The following is a 25,363-nucleotide window of genomic DNA, read 5'->3' as shown; positions in this document are numbered from 1 at the left end:
GTTCATTTAATTTGAGTAGGATGACCACTGATGAAATCAATTTCTAAATTACACCACAGTTGATAAATAAATGCATTTTAAACTGTGCACAAGTTGTGATCTTTGTGTCGCAGCCAGATTTCATTGTAAACACCAGACCACTCTGAATCTCTGCCCACAGATCTGTGTGTGTGTGTGTGTGTGTGTGTGTGTGTGTGTGTGTGTGTGTGTGTGTGTGTGTGTGTGTGTGTGTGTGTGTGTGTGTGTGTGTGTGTCATCTGTTGGTGTCCGCACTTCTGTGAGATTAGTGGCCACATGACAACACTGGGCTGGCCGCCTGGTGAGCCTTTCATTTGGCTTCACTTGCGGAGGCGGGCTGAGTGCTGTCCAACAGTTTACTGAGAGCTGGAGACCTACAAACTCAATTTCTGTGGCTCTGTAAATGAAGTGTAAACCTGACAGACCCGGAGCCTAGTTGTGATGGCGCAGGACGTTACAACTTTAACTGGAGCGGACTATTTAGAGGGGAAATCACCCTGTTGTTCAGACACAGGAGCTTTGAACGAAGGAGACAAAGAATATGACGACATCTTGGAGCTTAATCAGTTTGATGGACTGCCTTATTCCTCCAGGTTTTACAAACTGCTGAAAGAAAGGAAGGAACTGCCAGTGTGGAAAGCAAAGTGTGAATTCATGGACACTTTGGCCAAAGAACAGTTTGTTGTTGTCAGTGGCTCTGCCAAAACTGGAAGGAGCTCTCAAGTGAGTACTGTGGGGTATTCAACACTTCAGCACTGGATGGTTTTTCTTTTTTTTACAGCAAGACATTTAAGTCATTTTTCTGGAAGCATCTGTAATGTAAGCAATTTGTCTTGTTGATCTTACTCTGAAACAGATACCTCAGTGGTGTGCTGAATTCTGCCTGTCAGTCCAGTTCCAGCACGGCATGGTGGTTTGTACCCAGATACATGCACAACAGGCTGTAGATCTCGCCCTCAGAGTGGCTGACGAGATGGATGTCAACATCGGTCACGAAGTTGGGTACAGCATCCCTCTTGAAAGTTGCTGCACTACTGACACAGTCCTCAGGTGTGGTACAGCAGCACTTCCTACGTTTCCCACTTTATACATCCAATGTTTCTTTCTCAGAGTCTTTCTCTCAGCATGGCGGCTATAGTAATGCACGGTCATGACACACAAAGCTAAATCACCCCGCCTTTTCTTCTTCTCAAAGGGGAGGTGAACAAAAGGCTTGAGAGGCTCTTTTCAGCAGTTCGTCCACAGCTGCCCGACTCCGTGTCTCCCCGTCTCCCCATATGTCACACTCCCTCATGTGGGTCCCTCATAGGTTAGCCAGGAAACAATGAAACTAAGCACATTAAGGGGAGGGAGACAAGATAAACAGGCACCCGGCAAGGATCCCCCTTCTCAGACTAATTATTAGAGTAAATTACACTAATGGCAGCAAAGCTGAAGTGTAGACAAAGTGTTTTTCATTAAGTTGCCACCTTCAGGGATGCTGAATGGATTTTCTTTTAACATACTGGTTTAAGCATGCAGGCTTACATTATAGAAAAGATTAATTTCATGCTATATCAAAATAGATACAGTGTGCCTGTGCGTACATTTACTTGCTCTTTCCTAATGTCAAGCATCATTTTATGGCCTTTTAAAGATACTGCACGGATGACATGCTTCTGAGGGAGATGATGTCAGACCCTTTGCTCGCACACTACGGTGTTGTGGTCGTGGATCAGGCCCACCAGAGGACTGTAGCCACTGATGTTCTCCTGGGTCTGCTGAAGGACATTGTCCTGCAGAGGCCAGAGCTCCGTGTGGTCCTCCTTACAGCTTTCCCACCCAGCCCCAAGCACCTGGCCCACTTTATCGGGTCGGCAGCGCGTTTGATTCACCTGGAGACCCCGGGTGCAGGGGAGGTGGTGTACAGCAGCACAGGCGACGGCTATTTCTGCTCTGCTCTCCGTCTCGTGCTGGAGATCCATCGCTCCAGAGAGAAGGGGGATGTGGTTGTGTTTTTGGTGACAACGCAGGTAAAAAAAACCCAAAAAAACCCCAAAAACATCACCGCATGACCAGTAGATTCAGAAGCCTGAAACTAATGCACGTCTTTCTCTGATTTTCCTTTTTGTTAACTCTCTACCAGGAGATAGATCTGGCCCACAACATCCTGTCCCACGAGAGGAAGAGCTTACCCATCGATCTGGGTGAGCTACTGCCAATAGCTGTGCACCCTGGGCAGCCTGGGAGTCTGCCTGTCCTGGGGGAAGAGGAAACCAGCCAGACCCGCCGAGTGTTCCTCAGTTCAAGCCCAAATGAGGACTTTTTCTGGCCTGTTAGCTCGATAAGCTTTGTTATTGATGCCGGGCTTGAGAAAAGATATGTAAGTTGGTTGTTATTTGCATTATTTAAATCAGCACTTACATGAAGGCTGATTTCCAGGGTTAAAAATTACATCGCTGATGCAGAGACCCAGTTGCTGATTAATTAGAGAGTTTCATGTGTTGAAAAAGCAGAGATTTGAATGCATTGTATGGGACTTCCTATGCAGAAAGAAAATGAGAGAAAAACCGATATTCTGAAGTCTCACAAAAAAATGTTAAAGCTTAAGCTTTGGTCTGGAAAACAAGGTACATCTTATATTATAGCACAACACAATAGAGACAATAAGTCAAGTTTTAATTTTAGCCTCTTGTCAGTGTTATGTAAAGATAACAATTTAAATCATCAGTCTTTCTCAAATTATTTTCTAGATATTTCTGTGTTATTTGGGGTGAAAATATTTGCCATCAAAATGTAGCTTAGTTAACGTAAATCAAGGTTAACAGCCCGCTGTGCTGTTGTAGGTCTACAACCCCAGGATCAGAACAAACTCAGTCATCATTCAGCCTATCAGCACCGGTCAAACCGAGAGTCGAAGGCAACTGGCAGGTCCGGCAGGTGAGAAGTTAAAATGCTACAAAATCTGTGGCTGCTACTTCACTGCAGCTGTCCCATCTAAAAAATGATGTTTGCTTCCTGTAGGCAAGTGTTTCCGTCTCTATCCAACGGATAGACAACTTCCTACTCAGATACGCCCGCATATTGTGGAGTCTGACATCACATCCACTGTGCTGTTCTTGAAAAGGATGGAGATCGCCGGACTGGGTCACTGCGAATTCATAGACAGACCAGGTGAGATCTGCATAAAATCACTGTAGAAAAACTGATTTTTGTCTGAACCATTGTTCCCTAACTTAATTAAAAATCCGGTTCATTCAGTTCTTTGCCTTTTGTTCCAGCACACAGGAACTTTTTGTATTGGAGGGCAGTGAGCCGTGCTTCAGCTAAACTGACAGCTCCTGTTCTGCGTGCATCCTTTTAGAGCTGACCTGCTTTCGTTTGCTTTTGTTCCCCCGGATTTATTCACCCCCACAAACACACAAACACACAGACACTGAGCCTCACATTAGCTGATTAGAGCACAGACATGGCGGAGTTGGTATGAAGGACAACACAAGATAATAGACAGCTGTGGTTTCATAATTTTTCCCTTCCTCTCATTTTGTCTTGAGGTCTGTGTTTGTATTTCTATAGGGGAAAAAACGCATTTGTTTAAAAAAGAAAATAAAAAATAAATAAACAGCTTTATTTTGCATAGTGATACATGGCAGATGTTGGTGAGGATTATAAAATCCTAATCTGCTGCTGCCCATTCACTCCAAGCATTCCCACTGGGGTGCCAGTCCACTGTGGGGGGCTGTCCTGGTGCTTTGGATTACTATTTGGACGGCATGAAAAAATGGCACACAACACTTTTACTCAACATGTATTTCAATGTAATTAATTATCTCATATGTTTTTTTTATGGTGCTTAATCCAAAACCCTGTCCAACCCAGATCCTGCAGGCCTCATGCAGGCTTTGGAGGAGCTCGACTACCTAGCAGCTCTGGATAATGACGGCAACCTGTCTGAGATGGGCATCATCATGTCTGAGTTCTCATTGGAGCCACAGATGGCAAAGACCGTGCTCGCCTCCTGTGAGTTTGACTGCGTCAGCGAGGTGGTCATCATTGCTGCTATGCTATCAGGTAATGTGACTGTGTGGCTGTTTAGCACAAATATGCTATAAAGAGTCATGTAGATCTACAAAACCGTGCTTTGCTTTTTTTTTTTGGATTCTTTTAGCGCCATCTTGCTTCATGGTTCCTTCTGTGGAGCTGAAACCAGAGGCGACCCAGTGCTATATGAAGTTCCAGCACCCAGAGGGAGACCACTTCACCCTGATTAATATCTACAAGGCCTTTAAACAGTGCCAGCAGGATCCATGTGAGTGAGCAGAGCATCGCCACGCACAATCTCATAATGTTTATACCAGTGATAAGTTTCCTACAGTTTAGACCAACGGTGTCAAACATAAGGTCCAGGGGCCAAAATCAGCTCGCCAAAGATTCCATTCTGGCCCACTGAACATTCTTGGAGCATGTGAGGAAGGACATGAATTTTAGACTTTTTATTGCATTTATATAAGTTTTACAGCTTTTCCTACATGGCAGTTTATACAACACTAAAGTAAATAAGTAACAGATAAACAAATAAATAACAGAAAGATCCTGGTGTTTTTACCATCTACTATAGAAATTTGGGATTTTTACAGTGGGTTCACAGTAAAAGTTATGAATAATATAAAATATAAAATTATAAAAAGTTATAAAAATGTAAAACACAGCTTTCTATTAGACTGTAAAATGAGCTGACATGTTTTTTCTGTAATATTACACATTTATTTCTTACAATTACATTTTTTTAATCAAGTAGAAAAAGTGAGATTTATTTTTGAAACTGCACTTCTTTTTCTTATATTAAAATATCGCGGGGATTAAATGTGTAGTTAAACTTTTTTACACTGACAGAAAGAGGTGTTTCACTGGTTTGGCCCATTTAACATCAAAGTGGGCTGAACCACAGTGTAAGATGAGCTCGACTTCCCTGGTTTAGACAGTAGGCAGAAAAACTAAACACATGGCAGTTTTAAGAGTTTAATTACTGCCACCGATTCAGCAATTCAAACCCATCTTCCTGTTTTGTCAGACTGTAATATAGAGAAGTGGTGTCAAGACTTCTATCTGGACCACAATGCTTTGCTGATGGCCGACGGGATTCGCAGTGAGCTCACTGACACCCTGAAGAGGATCGAGCTGCCCATTTCAGTGCCCGCCTTTGGTTCCCGAAGTAACGCGGTCAACATTAAGAGAGCCCTCTTAGCGGGTTTCTTCATGCAGGTCAGAAAATGTAATTTATTAGCGTCCATCCTCCCATTTTCATTACTGCTTTTCAGAGTCAAGGTCACAAGGCAGGTAGGGAGAATCCTGCACCCATCCATGCACACGGCCATATTGGAATAAACTGTTAAGTTAGAAATCCTGTTTTCTTGTTGTTGTTTTTTATTCCAGCCCAGAAAGCACAGCAACTGTATTCGATCTGCAGTGAGAATTTAAATACTCTGCTTACAACAAACACCCACAGTCCTTCTAAAGACTCTTAAAAACATTAAACTCTCCTGAGTGGAACTAATGGCAGCATTATGAAGGGTGTTTTAATCATGTGTAATTTCACTCAGAGTTTAGTCTCCATAATTAACGGTCAAAGAATGGGGCCCATTTCGAATATTAATGCATTTCCATTTATTTAGCATGTAGGTGATTAAAGACATGCTGAATAATTTATGACTAATTTAAACAATCAAAGCTGACAAACATTATCATTATATTATTTAGCCCCAACAGCTTTACCACCATGTTGCCTTCAGCTTTGAATACAGATTTTGACTGATTAATTAAAGACTTCACTGGTTTGCATCTTCGCTTCTTTGCACACTAACTTCAGTTATTGAACTTAGCTGTATTTATATTTTAATTCTAACCACACACTTCAGTTGCGTTCATCACGTCGCTTTGGCTCGAGCTCACATTTCAGCTTCTGTCAATCTTAACACCTCATCAGACTCTTTAAACACCACGTATTTTGTGCTCTCAGAGTCTACCTCTCAGCCGACACTTCTACTCCTTTCGGAACTTGCACTTGTTTAACTCCTCGTCTTTAAATTTGACTTCACTCACTGCTTATTTAACCTCCCCTTCCCTTTCAACTTATTTCCATATTTGCATATAGACTGCCAGATTGTGAGTGTGAATTCAGCTTTTTTGTGTGTCATTTACTATGGTTTTTATTTTTAAAAACTGTATTATTTAAAGGTAAAAATGACAAGTATGAAATCACATCCTGCACCAACTCTTTTTCCCAGGTGGCACGTGATGTGGATGGATCTGGGAACTACTTTATTATAACCCACAAGCACATAGCGCAGATCCATCCTCTGTCTGGCTACGGAGCCAAGAGTCCCAAGCTGGGCCTGCCTGAGTGGGTGTTGTTCCACGAACACTCCTTTTCAGAGGACAACTGCCTCCGCACCGTAACCCACATAACACCACAGGAGTAAGTCTCAGCCTTGTTTCCATTTCCTTCCTTTAACATTTTCATTTGTTGACTTCTTTAACATTTGCATAAATGACTAGATGCAGTTTTTTTTTTTAGACCACCCTTCTGAGGGAGGCTTAAATGTAATCAGATGGACACATTCCCCTTCCCCTTTGAACCGTATGTATTTAAAGGCCTAGTTCAGCTCAGACTGGTCATGCTGGTTGTGGAGGGAGGTCCTATAATCCTGCTTTCTAAGTATCTGCTAGTTGAAGAAGGGATTATGGATTGCACAGATCTCTAAGAATGTGGAGCTGCAGCTTAATGGAGGGAGAGAAAGCTCTATAGCCTTTCTCATGCTGTCTTACGTTTCACATCCCGAGCATGTGCAAATCCGTTCACTGTAGCTCGAATATGAGGAGCAGACACACCGTAAGTCTTCTTTCCAACAAAGGCGTGTGCCGCTCAGCACTAAATGAGATCGAAAACAGCTTTGCAAATTGAAATTAAGTTTGCATTAGTTAAATTCATCACAAATTAGAAGGTCTACAGTTGTTTTTTTCGGTGCACAGAACACTAAAATATTCTCTCCTTCGTTAGGTTCATTCAGATGGCACCACAGTACTTTTTCTACAACTTACCATCGAGTGAGAGCAAAGACATCCTGCAAAACATTTTGAACCACGGGGCTTCTCAGTACCAAGAAGAGAAACCACCAGCAACACAAAAGGAATCCCATGAGGATCAGACTTCTGACCGCTGTGTTATACAGTGACTGATGGAGCCACTGTTTCAAGTTATTGGGACTTTTTGCACAATATAGTACAGAAAGAGACTGGCTCATCAAGTAAAGAATCCTATAATTGTATTACTTTTTTGTGGCACAGTTACTGTGCCCTAACCCCCAATCCCAATATAGTCTTTGTATGTTATATTTGAATAGCTATAAAAAATGAACTAATATATGAAATAAAAATATTGCTCTTTTTAAGCCCATATTATTCGCATTTATATGTGTTCAAGATTTTTTACATTGCCATCGAGTCCTTTAAAGATTTTCTGACTTCCCTTCCTCCTCATCTCTCTTCAGCCATCAGACAGATAGCACTGTGTCCCCGGCCTGATTAATGAGTTGCAGTAGCAGTCTGGACATGTCTGCAGCTCCATCTGGTGTGAATATAGCTGACACCAGAGGGCTGACCCAGTTCACTGACACCACAGTGAAAACATCTTTCACCTCTTTGGTGGGCTTGAACAGCGCATCAAGGACGGTTGACCATAACCCACAGGGTGCCATGCTGCCTTGAAAATTGCAGGGGCTAGTTTGATGGCAAAGCAAACTGTACTTTTTTTTTTTTTTTCCCCAGAGATACAGTACTTTTGCAAACTGGTGTCAAATGCATATCGTTAGCAAGCAACAATTTAAGAGAAAACAATATATCACAGTATGAAATTCAAAAACATTTTATTATTATCATCCCACAGCAAACCATGCTGATTTAAAAAAAAAAAAAAAAAAAAAAAAAAAAAAAAAAAAAAAAACACTCAACAGCACTGTGGACGAACTAACCTCTAAAGCTTCCACTGTATGCTTCCAATTTATTGCACATTCTAGTTTTTGGAAAAGCAAATAACACGTTTTAGCTTATTTAAGCCTGTCACACATCAGTTTATTTTATTCACAGCTTCACTGGCATTATTGAATATCAAAAACGCCAATTAAATTGAAAAGAATATTTTGCTAAGCTTGTTATTTTTAAGCTCCTTTGTGTTGCATTTACATTTGGTAATAACCGCTTTTAAATTGTCATCACATTTTTTGTGTCTGTAGAAAAAAAATAAAAATAAAATAATAATAATTTTAGATGTTTGGTACAGTCATAAATGCGTAAGAGCTTTAGAAGTGACCTAAAACTAGCTAAGCCATCATAAAATTAAATAATAGCATCTGAATTTACAAGTCTTCACAAAAATGTACAGTTTAAAACCTGTGATGCAAATGTTAGAAAAAGATGAAGGCGCTGGAGGTGAAGTTAGCCTTGAGACTGTAATTCAGAGTAAGACAGGTTGGCCTGAGTGTTTGCCTGTTATTGTGACTACAAGCCATTATTTTATATCATCGCATCTTTGAGGATGTCAAGTCTTCTCCAAAATGTACCCTGGAAGTTCGGCGAGGTCCAGAGAGCAGAGTCAGATTCTTGAGCGTCTTCCTTGTTATGGCTTGCGTGTGCCTGTGTCGTCACTTCCTGTCCGCTGCATCAGCTGCTGCAGGAGCTCAACGTAGAGTTCGACGCGGCTGACAAGAGGAGCGTTTTTCTCAGCACGAAGCAGCTTGGAGTATACATTCTTATAGGTTTTCAGCAGCTCATCGTCCTTATTGCTGCAATAAAGATGAAAGAGTTCAAAAGGGCAGATGAAAAGGGTGCTTAAATTCACAATTAATCTCTTTTGTTCTTGTTTTTTCCTTTTTAAATACATTTCATGTAGTCATAGTAAATGTTGCTGTACCCGTATACTGTCAGGTAGGACCGCTACTTAATTATTACAATGTGATAAACAGTAAAGAGTATGATCTATTTTAGCTTTATTATATCACCTTTAAATGTTTCTTGTTTCATTAAATCCAGGAACTTTTCCCTAAAAGTTTGATCTAGTCCCAATGGGTTTCTTTTATTATTTTATGGCTGTTTTACAGCAATAGCTTCTTGCCATCTCATGATGGTAAGCAATAAGGCAGTGACATTAAAGACTGATATTAAAATAAAGGTCTGTGTAAAATTTAAGTAGATTTCCTAACCAGCTTTCATACTGGAGCTCACCTTGGTTTACGTTTCGCTGTCGTCATCAGTTTGATCACATGCAGGAGCAGGAAGGAGAAACTGGGCTCAAATACGCCAATTAACTTCATCACTTCCTGGAGGTTCAGTCCTGCCATTGGGCCATTGGCTACGTCGGAAGACTCTGCTGACTCAGCAGAGTCTGTTTCATTCAACTATGGAACAAGAAGTAGAAGGAAAAGACTGTATGTTACCAAAGCTTTACAAATTCAGTCATTTCCACCAAGTTATTTTTACTACTCAGAAGAATTTAGCTGTAATGGGGTTACTGGGGCTTCATTAACATAATATACACTCATTCGATTTATTAAATGGTCAGAAAACACTTAGATTTTTGTTAAATAAGGAATTTGAAACTCCCTGCCTGTGCTGTATGCTTAAGTGCATAAATCACACCCCTGAGCCAGGAAAAATCCTCCATGAGCTACTGTGAAACTCACCTCTGTCTGCTCCTCCTGTAGCTCTTTATGAATCAGCTGGAAAGCATGGCGGGTTTCTGTCATGATCTCTATTGCCCCAGTCAGGCTCTTCAGCTTAGCTGTGCTGCTGTTCTGACCTGTGGACAAACAACATGAAGAATTATCAAAAGAGGCTTTGAAAAAAAAAAACACTGTTTTTCAATTCAACCCTCATCTGACAAAAATAAAACAAAACATTGCAGCCAACATTGTGATAGTCATCATAATGAATAGCTGCGCACCTGCCATCGTAAACTCAGCAAAAGCCACCCTCTCCAGTAACGTGCGGAGCAGCTCGCAGGGTGCGTCTTTGAGGCTGAGGAATAAACTGACAGCCTTGCTGTAGTGAAGCTCTGCCAAGCTCCGATGCTGCTTTCTCAAGTGTTCATCCCCCACCTGTCACACAATTACAGCCAGAAACACAGACATCCATCAGCTCATTATACCGCTACAAGTATAAAGACAGGCAGCGTATCCCACTTCTGTTCTTTTCTAGTCAGCGTGAACGTCGTTTCCTTACCCAGAGTCACATATTTTATTTTTGGCATGCATAAAAAGCATTGAGCCAATAAATGCCAATTATTAACACAAAGAGCATCCAAGACATTGGAAAGGAGAATGGTTTTCTACTGTTCTATAATTTTACATAACTTCCCACCTGATTGCGAAAACAGCTGTGGTACATAGAAGCCAAGCGGTGGTGGATGGTGGCGGCTCTGTACTGGTAGAGTGGCTGCCGAGCAGAGTCAGTCTGCAGGTCGCAGTACTTGAGAGACTTCATCATTGCTTCGGTCACCTCTCGCTCAATCTGGTAAGACAAACAGGAATGGATAAATAAAAAATTACTGTGTATGAAAAATAAGAAATAAAATGTACTTGTAAATGTGATGAAAATATGATTAAAACACAATATTTATTTACTTTCATGGCTGAGAAATGATGATATCAGGTATAATACAATATGATAAAAACATAAAAAACAAACAAACAACAAAACAAAGCAGATAAACAAAAATACCCCCCCCCCAAAAAAAAAAATCTTGTCCTTGCTTTTTTTGGCGAAATGAGGAATTCTTTCTCAGCTGCAAGTGTGAGAGATTCAGCATAGCAAGGATAAAGCTGTAAACTGAAGTGCTACCAACAAGAGTGACTAATGGACTGAAATCATTTTCCAGCCAAAGATTCACTATAATGATTATTCAAGTGGGGTGTGTGGTGTTTGCTGACCCAATTCATGCACAGTGTGTGTCCCTTTATCAGCGCAGAGCTGGTCCTGACACAAAAAGGCTACAAGTCAGACAAGTAGACCAAAGTGATCTGATAACAAAGGGAAGGTGTCCACACATGCATCATTAGCAAAAGAGGGAGAACTGCAGTGAATATAAATTGCATGTACCGTGTAAACTAGCCAAAAATATATGCAAGTACGATTTTGATATCCTTAATAATGTAAAATGTGTTAAAGCCTTAATATTCTACCTAGCTCCAAATGTGTTAAAACCCACCTGTTCCTGGGCCTTCCTGGATACTGGGGCGTAGTCCTGCAGAAGGGTGGCCAGTGTGAAGTACGTAGTGGACAATTCCCAGTTTACACTGTCCCACACTGCTGAGTGCTTCTCTCTGCTTGCCAATGCTTTCATGGCCTGCAGGTAGTAGTCTATAGCCTGAGGTAATATTGCAAAGATAGTATGATTAGGCACAGTCAAGATGCAGTGAGACAGATGGTTGAAAAAAAAAACAAAAAAAGCAGAGTGTTAGTAAGAACACTTAATCAAGAATTTAAGAAAACGTCAGTGTGGCACCTTGTTGTAGTAAAGAGCCTCTTCAGGTGAAAACTCTCCTCTGCCTTCATCGCCAGAGAGGTTACAGTGGGCCTGGGCACAGATTCTCATCAGCCTGCCAGTATTACACAGCAGTAAGGCTGTGTTAGTGCTGTCCCCAATGGCTTCAAAGTCCTTCATCCCTTTCTCAAAGAAGCCAAAGCTCTTTTTCCACATCTCCTGCTCTGCTGCAGACACAGACTTCTTCACTAGAAGGGGAACAGGAGAATAAAAAGGCTGGTGATATACTACAAAAAAAAGAAAAAGAAAGAATAACTCTCGCCGTACTCTTTTAAACAAACTGCATTTGCTGTAATGTAACTTACCCTCTTTCTCAGCCTGCATGGCTGCAGCCTGGTTCATGTAATAGACTCCCATCTCATTGCGTATGTTCCCCAGTCGTTTGAGAACCTGACTCAGCTGATCTGAAGTAAGATCTTTCAAAGGCTCAGAGACAAGTAGTTCATATGCTGCCTCATAGCACTTGCTGCTAACAAACAGCTGGTACTCTGGGTCCATCGCTAGGTCTGTTGCCATGCTGAAGGCTAGTAGATAGAGAATAAAAGGAATGGAATACTTTTTAGGACATTTTGCTAAACAATTTATTGTGAATGACTTTGAAGACAGTGAAATATTTAAGACACTGCACACCATAGCAGCAGGAATATCAATATACTGAATTTCTCTTTAGAGACTGACCCTGGCAGCTGCTCTCTCTGTGCAGGCTGTGCAGAATCTCCTGGTCCTCTTTGGTCTGGTAGCTGTATTCCTCCAGGTAAGCTGCTCTGTTGTTTGCATTTTGAGCCAACATCAGCTGGATGTCCCCACACAGAGACAGGCACTGGCTGTGAAACAGCAGCACATGTGGGTGCAGTGTACCGCTCACTGAACAATAGGCATCTGGAAGATGAGGGGATGGAAGAAGACAATTTTGAAGAAACTTGTCACTGTCGAGATTAAAATTAAACAACAAAGAAATGTAGTTTAAGTTTCAATTAATTGATTATGAAACAGTTAAAGAACCTCACCGTAACACTGCAGAGATAGCTTGATGTAACGCAACGCTCGCCCATACTTCAGCAAGTTAGTGGCCGCATCAGAGAGGACGTAGTAGGCCTTTGAGGCTTTGAAGAAGAGTTTCAGCTTCATATGATGCTGCCAGGAGCCGGGGATCATCCCTGAGCGTGTTGTGTGCTTCGGCTCCCCTTGCAAGGGACCTGCTGCTTAAAAAGCAAGAAGACAGGAAAAGGAAGCCTCAGTGAAAACCATGTTTGTCTATATCACGTTTTCTTCTGCAGTATTATAAGTTGTTTTTACCCCTTTCAAGCAGGAGAGAGATGCCTTTCTCAGTTGCACAGGCTCCAGTAGCACTTCTGTCTTCATATTTGAGAGGGATGGGTGTGTTGGGGTCAGCAGCTGGAAGATCGCTCTCTTTCTTGATGCTGCCATCCACCGCCTTTAATCCCTGTGGATTATGTTACAGCATTACAAAACTGTATCCAATCAATTTAGTAACATATCGTTTCGACGTGTCCAAATTGACACCTAGACTTTTATACATAATGCATCTTGACCACCAACAGTCCAATAACAGATCCAGGCAGTAGCAGTTATTGTAGCCTGAAGCTGCTTGTCTGTAGCAGAGATGGGACACCGTCTACAGACATCTGACAACCTCACTTCTTTTCAAAACCACACTTTTTCCCCCCATTTTTAAACATCAGACAAACCAAACAGACACTGAGATCACTTCAGGCAGTTTAACAAAACAGTTTATAAACCAAGAGCTGCAAGAAGACTTTGATGTGTAAATGTGTGTAGGTGTATTTGCCCTTTAATATAGAAGAGAATGTCAAACTTTTTGAAAAGTCACATTTTTTTTGCACTGCAGGCAAACAAACATTCACATTAAACATTTAGAAAGTCACCTTAAGCACATAGCTCAGGACAAGTCTGCATCTCTCTTCCTTGTCTTGAGAAACGGGGAAAGCACAACTTGGCTGAAGAAGTTTAAAAAAAAAAAAGAAAAAGAAAATATTAGTTTGTATGTATATAAAGATATTTATTTCTGTACTCCACTTTCCACCATTCAGTCGATGCTAAGAAGGCTGTGGAAACTTTTACAGATTCACTCACTCTGATCTGGTGAGTGGATCTATACTTCTCCGGGACTGAGAGCTCCCCTACAGAGCGGATCACAGCCACCGCTTTGCTATCATCCTGCGGGCTGGAGCAGTTACTGTAGGAACCATCATCATCGCTGTCCTCCGTCAGATCCTCCTCTTCTTCCTCCTCCCTGTCTTCGTCACTGTAGCTGTCCTCTGAACCACCGGCCCGCAGCGACTCCCCTCCATCTTCTTCAAGAGGCTCGTCGAGCTGGAACAGCTCTGACAGCATATAGTGGGCAGAGGCAATGATCTGAGCAGACAGAAGACAGAGGAGATCAGGGCTGAAGTCAAGTTCAATCAAATCTAAGTAATGGCATACTCAGAGTTAGTCAAGTGGTTTCACATTGCATTTTCTCCACTGTCTGAATATACATACGAAAATAAGAATATCAAAGAAGAAGCAGGAGAAAGATAGTAAGGACTTAGATCCATTAATAGTTGGACAAAGTCATCTAAAATTTGCCTCTTTATACCACAAGTCCATCGCTCCACATTTTAAGAGGCTCACACTGTTAGTGTTTAGTATTAAATTTAAATATTATTTTTAACTTAAGAAAACAGCAGCGAATAGAAAAACACTGCAAAAGCACACTTCTTCTCCCTCACAACATTCATGAAGCCTCTGCTTCTTTTAACCGTGTCTCAGTGCAGTCCTTCAGAAACACTTCCATTGTTTTTTCTACTTCCATCCATCAATTCTCTTCCGCTCATCCTTTTCAGGGTCTCGGGGGTGATGGAGCCTATCCCAGCTGTCTTAGGGCGAGAGGCAGGGTACACCTGAACAGGTGGCCAGTCTGTCGCAGGTTTTTTCTACTTCCTTTGTGTTTTATTCAACTTCTGTTGTGCTTTGTCACCTTTTGCAGCATTTTTTCTATTTTGCTGGTGTTTTCTTAAGTTGCAGTTCATTTGACCTTTCAGGGCCACCGTAAAACAACCTGTTATTAACTTGGAAAGAGTATCGACTTTCTCATTTGTCTGAAAATCTGCACCTACCTGAGGATGTCTGTCTTGATGTAGAAGTTTGACACAGTTTAGCAGCAGAGTTCTGATTGTGCCATAGTGCTTTCTGTTTTGTCGCGCGTTTAGCATCAAGTTGCTGGCCACTCTGTGTCACACACACATGAACATAAAGTTAAAACAACAAGAACACACTGACGTACTAGCATGCCCGGTAACTACTGGTTTAATTTGATTTACACCTTACAAAGCTCAACAGTTTATCAAAGGGCTATCACACAGAGACAGATGTCATTCACATCCTCATCTCAGGCCAATTTAGAAGAAATCAAACTAACATGACAGCTGTTAAACTGCACCTGGATAAAAACTGCAGTCACGTGACAACAGGCGAACTCCACACATCTATTCAACTGGTTTACACCCTGAATCTTCTCGCTGTGAGGTGTCAGTGCTATCCAAACACCCACCCCCACACTTCAAACTTTACAACCACTTTTCACAGCTGCAGGACTCCTACAACACAAGGCCGCTTGTATTGTCTGTCTTAGATACTTACTTGTATAATAATACAGCCACAGGAAGAGTGAAGGGATTCTGATATTTCTCTTCCTCAGCCTCCTCACACAGAGTTGTAAGATCATAAAGCTTCACAATGTCACTCCCACTGGCTGTGGATTTAAGAAATTACTTTAGAAAACACTTTTTCAAAATAATACAACTTTTAGATCATTCCTGCTCACTTTTCCCCCCACCTTTGAAAAGCCAGTACGTGTGACCCTCCTTAGTGCAGTTGGACTTCAGGAAAGAAAGGACATTTTGGGCGATGTCTTTCACGACTCTCGTGGAGAAAGTCGAGTTCTCCAGATGAGGGATGTCCTCTGTTTTTATCATCTCGTATTTCTGAAGTAAAAATCAAAAACAATGAGAAAATTTCCCACCATGAGCACCACAGCACAAACTGCTTATGCTCACAATACTTGTTGTTTTATTTATTTATTTATTTATTTTTCCCACAAGCAAAGAAAAACTTTATCCTAATTAATATGCAAATTGTTTCAGTAAGGATTACCACCATTTAATTGGATCACCAATTGCATATGGGAGAACCTCTTGCGTAAGCATGAAGTTGAACTATGTATTCCTCTCACTATATTACATTCACACATATCCTTTTAATTAAACCAATCATCTTATCACATTTAACAGATTTTTCATTCCAACATGTTTGTCTTTTAATGTGAAATCGTTTTGAACTTGTAGACTAAGTCTAAGGGCAATTTTTCCCCTGATTTAAAAAACTAATTTATGCAGAGATTTGCTCCAAAAACTAATTGGATCATATATGCTGTACACACTGCTCTTTAGTGAAACTTGGTGGAAACATCGACCAAGTGCATTACATACAGGCACAGGCACTGCCTAGGCTTGTGGTTCGTGTTTTACTCCCCAATGACATTTGCAGCTTAGACCTGACACACAAAATGAACTTAATTAATGAACATGTGTTATTGATTAAAAGAAGCCATAAGCCTGCTGATTGTTAAGCTGTGGAGGCCTTCTTAAATTAAATCTCAAAAGGACAAGCAGGATTTTATTTACCACTGCACCCTTAATGTCTCTTGTGCTGTTGTATTATATTCTTACATACAGTATAGAACAATTTCAAATATCTCTGCGCAGCGAGTTACAGTCTCCTCCTTCTGGATGAAGCCTTATAGTCCCAAATTCTCAAAAACACATTATGCAAATAGCTTTATTCCAGCAGCCACCACTCAGATGAACAAATCAATATTAAAATTGTAAGTACCAAGTACCATCATCTTATCTAATGATTTTCTATTAGGCATGGCTACTGTATGAAATATTTTAGCTTACCTGAACAATGCCATTAACGTGAAAACACATGACAAGTTCTGGGACGTTACACATCAGATTATCAAGCCAGTAGTCGATACCTGTCAGAATGTTGATTGGTTTATTGTTGTCCCTGAAAAAAAAACAAAAACAAAACACAGAGTTCGATGTTTGAGACTGAGCAGGAAGGATGTAGCAGGATGAATCCAATGATGCTGGTTCACCTCTTAAAGTCAGTTATCCTAAATTAAAAGATGACTCTAGGAACAATATTTACATGCTATGATGCCCTACATCAGCAGTCTCCAACCTTTTATGTGCCACGGACCGGTTTATGCCCGACAATATTTTCACGGACCGGCCTTTAAGGTGTCGCGGATAAATACAACAAAATAAAACTAGTACTGGTACCGAAAAAAAGAAGATTTATTCATAACACACATGAAAAGACCCAGGAAAGCTGAGTTAACGATAAAAACGGTAACAAAATAACGCTGAAAACCGATAAAAACCCTGAAAACCACACATTTCACACCTGAGCCTCAACTCTCGCGGCCCGGTACCAAACGAGTCATGGACCGGTACCGGTCCGAGGCCCGGGGGTTGGGGACCGCTGCCCTACATAATGTATGCCAACCTATTACATAACTGTTTCATTATGTCATAAGAATAATTTAACATTATGTTGGTGAGACAAATACCCAGAAGGAGCTAAAAGAATCAAATTGAAATACAATTAAAATGCATGACTGCACTGTCATTTAGCTCCTAACGAGTGCTAATTTCAGATCCTGGGTAGGAACCAATGAATTAAAATCCTACCTGAGTCTCAGACTGACGGCAGGATAACGACCACCACCGAAAATAGGCATGTTGGACCCAACCAACATGTGTATGTCTTCAAAAGTCCACATGATGTTTCGTACAAAGTCATTTCTTAAACCCTGTCATGCAAGGGACATCAAAGTGTAAAAAAATAAAAAATAAAAAATCAGAAGATACATGTAGACACAGGGCATGTGCTTTTAGCTGTAGTATTATACTATTAAGGAAGGATGAAAAGATTGTGTTACCTGGCCGTTCTCTCCTTCGTTGAAGATTGTCGGGAGGTTTTGCTCTTTAGGAACAGAGGTCACCTGGCCCAAAGCAAAACTGCTGTCGACGGTAACACTTTCCTGCACATTTAACAGCACACTTCATTTTTATTTCATCTCATGTGACACAAAATACTTTTGAATGTGGAACAAATACAAAATTTAATTCCAGAGATGACTAAAAGCTTAACTTACCTGTTTGGGAGCTTCTGATTCTTCTGCATTAGACGTGCTAGTGAAGGCTGTAGGCCATGAAGAGCTGAACTCATCAGCACCACTGTCCTCCTCTCCTTCATTCAGGCCATCTGATTGAGGCTCAGCAGCCCCATCACCATTTATACTGCAAGAAACAAAACAATAACGAAAACAAAAAAGTTGTTTTACTATCAGATTGAAGAATAACTCTCGTTCAACTCCAGCATTTATTCGAGCAAAGCCAACTCCTCACCTATAATAGAGAAACTTTGACAGGATTGCTTTTTGATACCAGTGCTCTTTACTCTTCTTTTTTCTCTGCCACTTCTGATCTATTAGCCGCTGGTAAAACTCCTTCAGCCATGTCCAGTCTCCTGTCTACAACACATAAGTTGCATTGAGAGTTAAATAATATATTCACTTAACAGTTACTACCATGATTAATAACAATAATAATAATTTTAATATTGGTACTAGCCAATATTCACTTCAGCATATTGTCAAAAAAATAAAAATAAAAATTGCATTTACACATTTCAGTGGGCGAAACTAATCTGTTGTGTCACATCAATTTTGCACAGGGTGAAATGTTCTCAATGTTTTTACTAAATCTAAAACATCAGTTTTAGAGTTCTGTAAAAATGTATTTTCTCTGAAACAGGAACAGGAAATAAATAACACAAAAATAAATAAATCAATCACTGGAAAAATATCCATTGGGACTCCCTATTCATCAAGCTTTTATGTTAAACATTGATAGATGCCCCTTACTTCACAGTTAAAATTAATAATGGAGGCAATATCCTCTTGATTTTAAAAAGTGTCGCTCGGCTGTACCTGAGAGGATCTCATGAAAAGCTCTTGAATGTCCAGCTCATCTAAAAGCAAAGTCCTCCCCACACGATGAACTGCCATACTCAGATGGGACTTGCTGTAGGGAATTTTCAAAAGCTTCTTGATGTTCTGAAGGTAAAAAAAAAAGAATTCTGTTAACATCAAGTGCATGCCTCTGAAGCTAACAAAGAAATAGCTCTGCAGCAGCTCCACAAACCTCTGAGTCTGAAACCACATCAACATCATCTCCGATGCAGTCGATGAACTCGTACGCCATCCCAAAACTGCAAAAGAAGAAAAACAGTTTACTCAATACAAACTAACTGCATAGCAATAATTAAAGTCTTCGTCTTCAAGCGTATCCATAATTTACCCACTCACATCCTAAATGAAAGTGCAGCAGCTTGGGGGGTTTTAGTACTTTGAATTATGTAGTGAAAAGTCCTCCACTGTGAGTTTGAACCATAGTTTTGCAACTATGCTATACTCCATTCCACACCTCGTTTATTGCGGATAGAGTATCAGTCTTCATGGGTCTCCACAAGTGCATAAGGACCAGTAACACAGGTGATCTGCTAAGCAGATTTTCACAATTAGGAAAAGAATATCTGCTGCTAATAGAAACTTTACCTAGTTTCTTCTCTCATCCAGACATAGTCGCAACATCTCAAAGAAATAGAACTGAATGTATTAAAGCTGCATATCCTCATAAATGTAATCTTGAGAAGTAAACCATTTTTTTTTAAATAAGGTAATAAGATATAACTAACATTTTTTTCTTAATTTCTTGTTTCTTATGATTTCATTCAGACACACCCACACCAGTGGTGGTGAAAGCCAAAGTATACATTGGGCATTTGCATTGTCCAGTGTGTACCTATCCATAATTTTAACTGCATTTGGTTCTGACTCATGCTGTGCCCTCTTTAGTTATTTTTGCCATATAGTTAACCATTTCGCAAATTACATTTAAGCAAAAGATTTAATACTTGGTGTAATGATAAAAGTGGTGCCTATCTACCTCAGTCATGAGCTCGACACCAATTCAAATTCAATCTTTCCCATAAAAACTAAACCCGTGCCCCCTTTTCTAAATTATACCTGGAAAAGGGCTTGCTCTTGCTGCTAGATCCTAATATAGTGGTCCCAGCGCTGCCCAGCTGGGGGTTTTCTCTCAGCCAGTTGGCAGGAGGTAGCTTCAAGTCGGTCTTTTCCTGCAGGAGGGCATAGCTGGTAGGTGGTGGGGCTGCGCAGTACTTGACCACAGCACGGCTTTTTATTTCACTGCTGCCTGAGCATATTGAGGATTCCTAAAAATAACAATATCAAGCTTGTGAGAATGAATGGACAGCACTGACAGAGTAACATTTAAATAAGGATATGTCTGGCAGTTGATTATCATGAGTATAGTATGCACACTGATGTTCTTCTGTCAGCTGCACCCTTTTAGGATCACCACAGTGGATCGTCTGCCTCCTTTCAACCCATCTGTACCATTATACTCTGTCAAACCAACTCTCTGCATTTCCTCCTTTACTGCTTCCACAAATCTCATTGGTTGTCTTTTTTCCTCCAGCTCCATATTTAACATCTTTTGCCCAGTAAATCCACTATCTCTCTCCTGCAAATGCCCAAATGCCCTTTTTGTCAGTGTCGCGGTCTCCAAACCATATATCACAGTAGGTTTGTAGGCCTTTTTGATGTCCTTTTATCACTAATCACACCTGGAACTCCTCTTCACCCACTCCACCCTGTTTGCACTCACTTCTTCAATGCTCTTGTGTACTGTCCGTTACTTGATGATGATGACCCCAGGCATATGGAATCCTTTACCTTCACTACTTCTACTCCTTTCATCTACACTGTCTCGCTCCCCTGTCACCTGTCTCGCTCTTATTCACTCACATGTATTATGTCTTGCTTTTCTTGACCTTCATTCTTCTCTCCAGAGCATTCATCCACCTCATCAGGCTCTCCTTCACCTGCTTCCCACTCTCACTAAAGTTATAGGATGTTTACAGATGGCACTATAAATCCACTGTAGCCTAACTCAACATTAGCACTTCAAATACTAATTAAAGAGTGTTATACATGACAACATACTACATACTAGATGGTAGATTATCCTTGCAGACTAGTTACTTACATGTTTACTGTTGTCTCCAGTGCAGGTAGGACCACTGACTTCTTCCTTTGCATTATCCAAGGGGGTGCAAGGCTCTCCGTCTCCAGCTGATGCGCTCATACTGGACATACAAAGATCTAATTCACCAAACAACTCCGATTTAATAAACAAATAACATGTCCATGGCTTCGACAAGCCGTGGACCGTCTATACATCAGTCGAATAACGAATGAGGTAAGTCAACATGTTGGCAAAGTTAGTTAGCTTGACAAGCTAGCTCCTCGATAAAGAAACCCTGGCACGTAAAGCTGTAAAATGGAAGTTTCACTAGACTAATTAAACCTAAACGACACGAAGGCGAACAGTTTTCCTTGCTTTGTAAACGACTAATGTTTAGCTCTTAGCTCCATGACTACTTACACAAGCCTGTAGCCTGCAGCCAGTCTATTGACAGAGCAGTCGCAAGCGCTAGCAATAAGCCAACAACAACTTCCTGTTTCAAGGCAAAAAGAGTTACAAAACTAATTTTATCAGTTGTTTCGAAGAATAAAACTTTTCAATAATAATAACATCTTTACATTTACATTTTAAAGCTATAACTTTAGATATTTGTTTTAGTAAAGGAAAAATATTTTATCTGAAACGATTTATTGTGAAAAATAGATGAACCGGAAGTGTTTTCATAAGTTCTTTCTGGAAAAGTGGAGCACATTCTTCTGATACCTTTTATTCTGAAATTCCCTGTTCACACCATTGTTTTTAATTTAACGTGAGCTTTGCATGTGGTGTGACTTTTCTCTTTTTAAACAATTTGATTCAGTGTGAGGTACGCAAACAATTCCAGTGCAATTCTGTTCAGGTATTTAGCTGTTAAAAACCTGTAAAAAGTTGTGATACTTTTTTAAATATGTAAAAAAGCATCTCAAACAAAAGCATTTAGGTGCAGGGATATTTTTATAAATTATGAGATGATAAGTCATGAAAATATTAGCAGTGGAGGGACAATTTAAGCATCTAAGTAATTATTATATTCGAGTACTAATGTTTCTGCTGTCCATAATATAATATAATATAATATAATATAATAGGGATCCTTGTAAGAATGTCTAGGCAGTAGTGGAATGTCAAGCTGGTGAGTGAAAAGGGAGGAGCTGTGAAACTTTGCTGAGTGCATTTAATTCCTGCGTGGATGACACAGACTTCATGTGAGGGCAGAAGACGCTGTGATCCAGCTGCTTTAGTATAGTCTATACTGGATGCGCAAACGTGACAGGTTTTTCCTTAAAGTGTCCATTATAATGGGAAGTTGGAAGAATCACGTGCGCCAAGGGCTGCAGCATAGAGACCACAGAGAAAAGCTCCCCTTTGTTGGCGTTTTCACAAGCTGTAAGATTAACTTTTCTCTGCCTCTCTTGATGTTGTCCTCTCTATCAGAGCCTAAGGACGTCTGCCTGTTTTCTTTTAGTGTCTCAGCTGGAGGAACGCTTTGAACTTCGCGACGAGATTTTGGCTGATGTTCAGTCTCAGAGGTTAGAAATGCAGAATTTAACTTACCCTACATCTGGCGTTTGCGCTGATCGGTTTGTCCTCTGCTTGATTTTTTTTTTTTGTAAAGTATTTTAAATCTGCTCACTTGTTTTTATTTTCAGTTTAGAAAGACATGGAGTTGAGGTTGGGGGAAACGCCACACTGCTTCGACTCCGGCTGAGAGAGAGTGAGCACCTGGTAGATAAGGTGGGTTAAATGAGGAGTAATCCAATGATTAAACGCCCCAGCGGCTCAAACTTTCTACTACAGGGAAGACGTTTACGTAAAATGCAGAGCAGCATATTTGCACTGATATGCATGAACACCACATCTCACAATATGAAACAACTTTCAGAGCATTTGACCTTTATTTTAAAAAATGAATAAATAAATAAACATTCATTATTGCAACTGGTTCAGAGGAGTGGAGAAAATACTTTAATAATCATCTTTAATGGGTGTGTGCTGTTGTCTGCTTTTGATCTGGGTCACTTCACCCTTTGTTTTGCCTACCCAGTTATCTCAAACTGTCTCCGACCTTACCACCGTCCTCCATCTCAAAGAAGATGAAGTACAGTACTGGCAATCACGGTAATTCAAATACCTTGGTTAGTACTGACTATGATTCCAAGATTAAAAAAACACACTAGGTGACACAGACAATGTAAAAGCAACACATGATGGACCAGATTGAGGAAAGTGTTAATTCACGGTATATTTCAGATCTAGTAAAGGTATTTTTCAAATTGAGTTTCCCCATAATTAGTCAATATGTTGCCAATTAATCCTAGAGTAGTAAACAGTTAATTTGGTCATATAATAAATTTATTTTATATTCGTAGGAATACTGAACCACTGAAATAAAGAAGTATAATTTTCCAGGTTAGGCCGATTGTTGGGATTTTGTATTCAGAATATAAGGGATCAGTTCGTCACCATTATAATACTTTGCTGTTACAGTGTGTCTCAGTTCCATCAAGAGGCACTTACTCTGGCTAAAGGGAGTAACACCCTGAAGGAAGCCCTTTCAGAATATGAGTTCACCATAGAGTGTCAATCCAAAGAGTTAGCAGCCCTGCGTGTGGATCAGCAGTGCCTAAAGGAAGCTCTTGCAGATGCACTGAGAGAGAAAGAACGGCTATTACAGCGATGGATGGAGGAGAAAATAAAGGAAGCGGACAGGCTGAATAATTACAACATCACTCAGGCAAGGTGAGATAATGAGTTCAGGAGTTTCTGTGTGACTTGCAAAGCTCAAAAATTTAAATATGTTAACTTTATATGATAGCATGGTCACACTTTAAAGCTTAAAAGTTGTCTGGGACTGCTCCCTTTTACCAGGTGGCAACATTTGACCAAACATCTGAAGAAGCACCTCCAGAAAGGTGTGGGGAAAGAGCATGAGCCCACGCCGACCAATTCTTCAAGTGATGCAGCACAGTCTACATCAGCCATTCAGAGTAAGAATCTGCATATAGATATTAACACACATTAGATGCAAACAAATGGCTGACTTTTAGGCCGTCCTTTTTGCTCTTTAAATTAAGAAGCTTTAGGTCGTAGGTTAAAGACAAGTGTGCTAATGAAAAAATGAGACAATAGTGCAAAATGATATTTTTTTGTTTGTTTGCTTTTAACCATCTAACTAGATAGCAGTGGCAACTTCATAAGAGTTACAGTACATGAAGTACTGAATATGAACTCTTGGACCCAGCTACTAATAAAACCTAATGGTAGTTAAGGATTTAATAGGAAATTCATATGCAACCACTTTGATATAATGCTATTTTTGAGCAAGATTTTTTTTCCAATTCAATTTATTTATATAGCACTCTTCACAGCATAAAAACTACAAAGTCCTTCACAGTAAAATAAAAACAGGTAAACAAAAAAAATAGCACAATCAAACATTCAGCACAAATCTAATTAAAAGCCAGTCTAAATAAATGAGTCTTAAGCTGCTTTTTAAAAGAATAAATGCAATCAATGCAATGTAATGATGGAGGGAGAGCATTCCACAACCTGGAGGCCACCGCTCTAAAAGATCTCTCTCCTCTGGTCTTAAAACGTGTTCGTGGGACTAGCAGCAGCCTTTGATTAGATGATCTCAGGCTGCGAGAGGGAGCGTGGGGTTCTAACAGATCAGAAATGTAGGCAGGGGCATCACAATTCAAAGCTTTAAAAGTCAGTACCAAGATTTTAAAATGAATTCTAAAATGTATGAATGTTGCAATAATAGCGAATACATTAAAGTCTTTTTTTCCCCCACCACTTTAATCTACAGCTCAAGACCTTTAATTCAATGTTTGGTCAAAAGAATCAGTGGTAATTGTTTTGTGTCTGCCTATCTTGTCCTCAGGGATCAATAATCCAACAGATATGCACAGTGGACTCCCAGACCAGTGTCACATCTCAGGTCCACCACAGGCCTAATATTCCCTTCAGATCGCAGGGAGAACACTTTTTTTCTCCCCAGTGCTTATAGATGAAATGATGACATAAATAATGAAAATGTAGTTGGTTTTTCTTTGCAAATGTTAGGACAAATTGCTCACATGGATCTATTTTTATTATTTATCTAAAAATATATTTAAAGATCCACTATACTATGCAAATTTGTTTGTGACGTATAGTTAGAGTGCCTAGTTTCACATCACAAGTCACCCTGAAGTTTAGCTGATCACATGTGGACATCATCTTCATGATCAATGCATCAAACCCTTCCGGTTCTACGATTATTATTCTTTTAATCAGTTAACCTTTGAAACAACTTCATATAGTTTTCAGTTGTTTTTTTTTTTTAACATTTTAATTACTGTTCAACGAATTAAACATTTAGTAATTTTGAAAAATCAAGCTCAGTGTTAGTTTACTGCACACTCTTGTATGTAATTATGTGTTACTGTCTTCTTTATCACCTGTAAAAGAAAATAAAGAGACTTTTTTTTTTTTTTTTAAATCCCCTCTCCTGAACAAAGACTATTATTTTAAACATTGCATGTTGTATTCCTTAACTGATTAAATACTAAGAATTTCA

The 25,363-nt window shown here is 40.1% G+C and overlaps 3 protein-coding genes across 8 annotated transcripts; 2 read left to right on the top strand and 1 right to left on the bottom strand.

The window, feature by feature from the left end:
• Positions 1 to 310: 310 nt before the first annotated feature.
• On the top strand, positions 311 to 9,108 carry dhx32b (DEAH (Asp-Glu-Ala-His) box polypeptide 32b). 2 transcript variants are annotated; one of them, XM_086259252.1, is made up of 11 exons: positions 311 to 741; positions 875 to 1,068; positions 1,655 to 2,030; positions 2,144 to 2,380; positions 2,844 to 2,937; positions 3,022 to 3,171; positions 3,877 to 4,068; positions 4,166 to 4,306; positions 5,069 to 5,259; positions 6,282 to 6,472; positions 6,572 to 7,198. In XM_086259252.1, the coding sequence occupies exons 1-11, from the start codon at positions 460 to 462 to the stop codon at positions 6,582 to 6,584; spliced, it is 2,061 nt and encodes a 686-aa protein (XP_086115378.1). In that variant the 5' UTR covers positions 311 to 459; the 3' UTR covers positions 6,585 to 7,198. The 2 variants fall into 2 exon arrangements, with proteins under 2 accessions (XP_086115378.1, XP_086115377.1); XM_086259251.1 differs by having other exon boundaries at positions 313 to 741; positions 7,055 to 9,108.
• edrf1 (erythroid differentiation regulatory factor 1) lies at positions 7,943 to 22,499 on the bottom strand. 5 transcript variants are annotated; one of them, XM_086259248.1, is made up of 25 exons: positions 22,354 to 22,499; positions 20,821 to 20,920; positions 19,776 to 19,984; positions 18,892 to 18,958; positions 18,678 to 18,803; positions 18,094 to 18,218; positions 17,841 to 17,985; positions 17,625 to 17,726; positions 17,374 to 17,495; positions 16,573 to 16,684; positions 15,450 to 15,597; positions 15,254 to 15,365; positions 14,731 to 14,842; positions 13,706 to 13,987; positions 13,498 to 13,569; positions 12,887 to 13,034; positions 12,598 to 12,789; positions 12,269 to 12,469; positions 11,552 to 12,114; positions 11,255 to 11,413; positions 10,408 to 10,557; positions 9,992 to 10,145; positions 9,732 to 9,847; positions 9,274 to 9,446; positions 7,943 to 8,834 (listed from the first exon to the last, which is right to left on the bottom strand). In XM_086259248.1, exons 2-25 carry the CDS (start codon positions 20,917 to 20,919, stop codon positions 8,669 to 8,671), a joined length of 3,855 nt encoding a protein of 1,284 aa, XP_086115374.1. In that variant the 5' UTR covers position 20,920; positions 22,354 to 22,499; the 3' UTR covers positions 7,943 to 8,668. The 5 variants fall into 5 exon arrangements, with proteins under 5 accessions (XP_086115374.1, XP_086115373.1, XP_086115371.1 ...); XM_086259247.1 differs by lacking the exon at positions 22,354 to 22,499 and adding an exon at positions 21,220 to 21,350; XM_086259249.1 differs by lacking the exon at positions 22,354 to 22,499 and having other exon boundaries at positions 7,944 to 8,834; positions 11,552 to 11,778; positions 11,896 to 12,114; positions 12,598 to 12,792; positions 20,821 to 21,207.
• LOC147316072 (autophagy-related protein 16-1) lies at positions 21,979 to 25,363 on the top strand. The gene is made up of 7 exons (XM_086259253.1): positions 21,979 to 22,185; positions 22,265 to 22,328; positions 22,449 to 22,533; positions 22,844 to 22,917; positions 23,287 to 23,538; positions 23,668 to 23,786; positions 24,686 to 25,363. The coding sequence occupies exons 1-7, from the start codon at positions 22,056 to 22,058 to the stop codon at positions 24,757 to 24,759; spliced, it is 798 nt and encodes a 265-aa protein (XP_086115379.1). The 5' UTR covers positions 21,979 to 22,055; the 3' UTR covers positions 24,760 to 25,363.

Source organism: Aulonocara sp. 'chitande type north' Nkhata Bay, linkage group LG13 (assembly GCF_057382095.1).
Source record: "Aulonocara sp. 'chitande type north' Nkhata Bay isolate Kocher_YH1m ecotype deep benthic linkage group LG13, A_spYH_male_GT1.1, whole genome shotgun sequence".
In the NCBI taxonomy this organism is placed as follows: Eukaryota; Metazoa; Chordata; class Actinopteri; order Cichliformes; family Cichlidae; genus Aulonocara; species Aulonocara sp. 'chitande type north' Nkhata Bay.
The sequence above is the reverse complement of the archived record's forward strand: the minus strand, read 5'-3'. Positions and strand labels throughout refer to the sequence as shown.

Bases quoted from the DNA above. Each gene is read 5' to 3' on its own strand.
- dhx32b (XM_086259251.1), top strand. From the start codon at position 460: ATGGCGCAGGACGTTACAACTTTAACTGGAGCGGACTATTTAGAGGGG. The intron at 1,069-1,654 runs GTGTGGTACAGC...GGCCTTTTAAAG, and splicing joins ACTACTGACACAGTCCTCAG to ATACTGCACGGATGACATGC. The intron at 2,381-2,843 runs GTAAGTTGGTTG...GTGCTGTTGTAG, and splicing joins CCGGGCTTGAGAAAAGATAT to GTCTACAACCCCAGGATCAG.
- edrf1 (XM_086259245.1), bottom strand. From the start codon at position 20,928: ATGTCCAGTATGAGCGCATCAGCTGGAGACGGAGAGCCTTGCACCCCC. The intron at 19,985-20,820 runs GTAAGTAACTAG...TGTTATTTTTAG, and splicing joins CTGGAGACAACAGTAAACAT to GAATCCTCAATATGCTCAGG. The intron at 18,804-18,891 runs GTTTGTGGAGCT...TTTTACCTTCAG, and splicing joins ATGTGGTTTCAGACTCAGAG to AACATCAAGAAGCTTTTGAA.
- LOC147316072 (XM_086259253.1), top strand. From the start codon at position 22,056: ATGCGCAAACGTGACAGGTTTTTCCTTAAAGTGTCCATTATAATGGGA. The intron at 22,534-22,843 runs GTGGGTTAAATG...TTGCCTACCCAG, and splicing joins GTGAGCACCTGGTAGATAAG to TTATCTCAAACTGTCTCCGA. The intron at 23,539-23,667 runs GTGAGATAATGA...CCCTTTTACCAG, and splicing joins TACAACATCACTCAGGCAAG to GTGGCAACATTTGACCAAAC.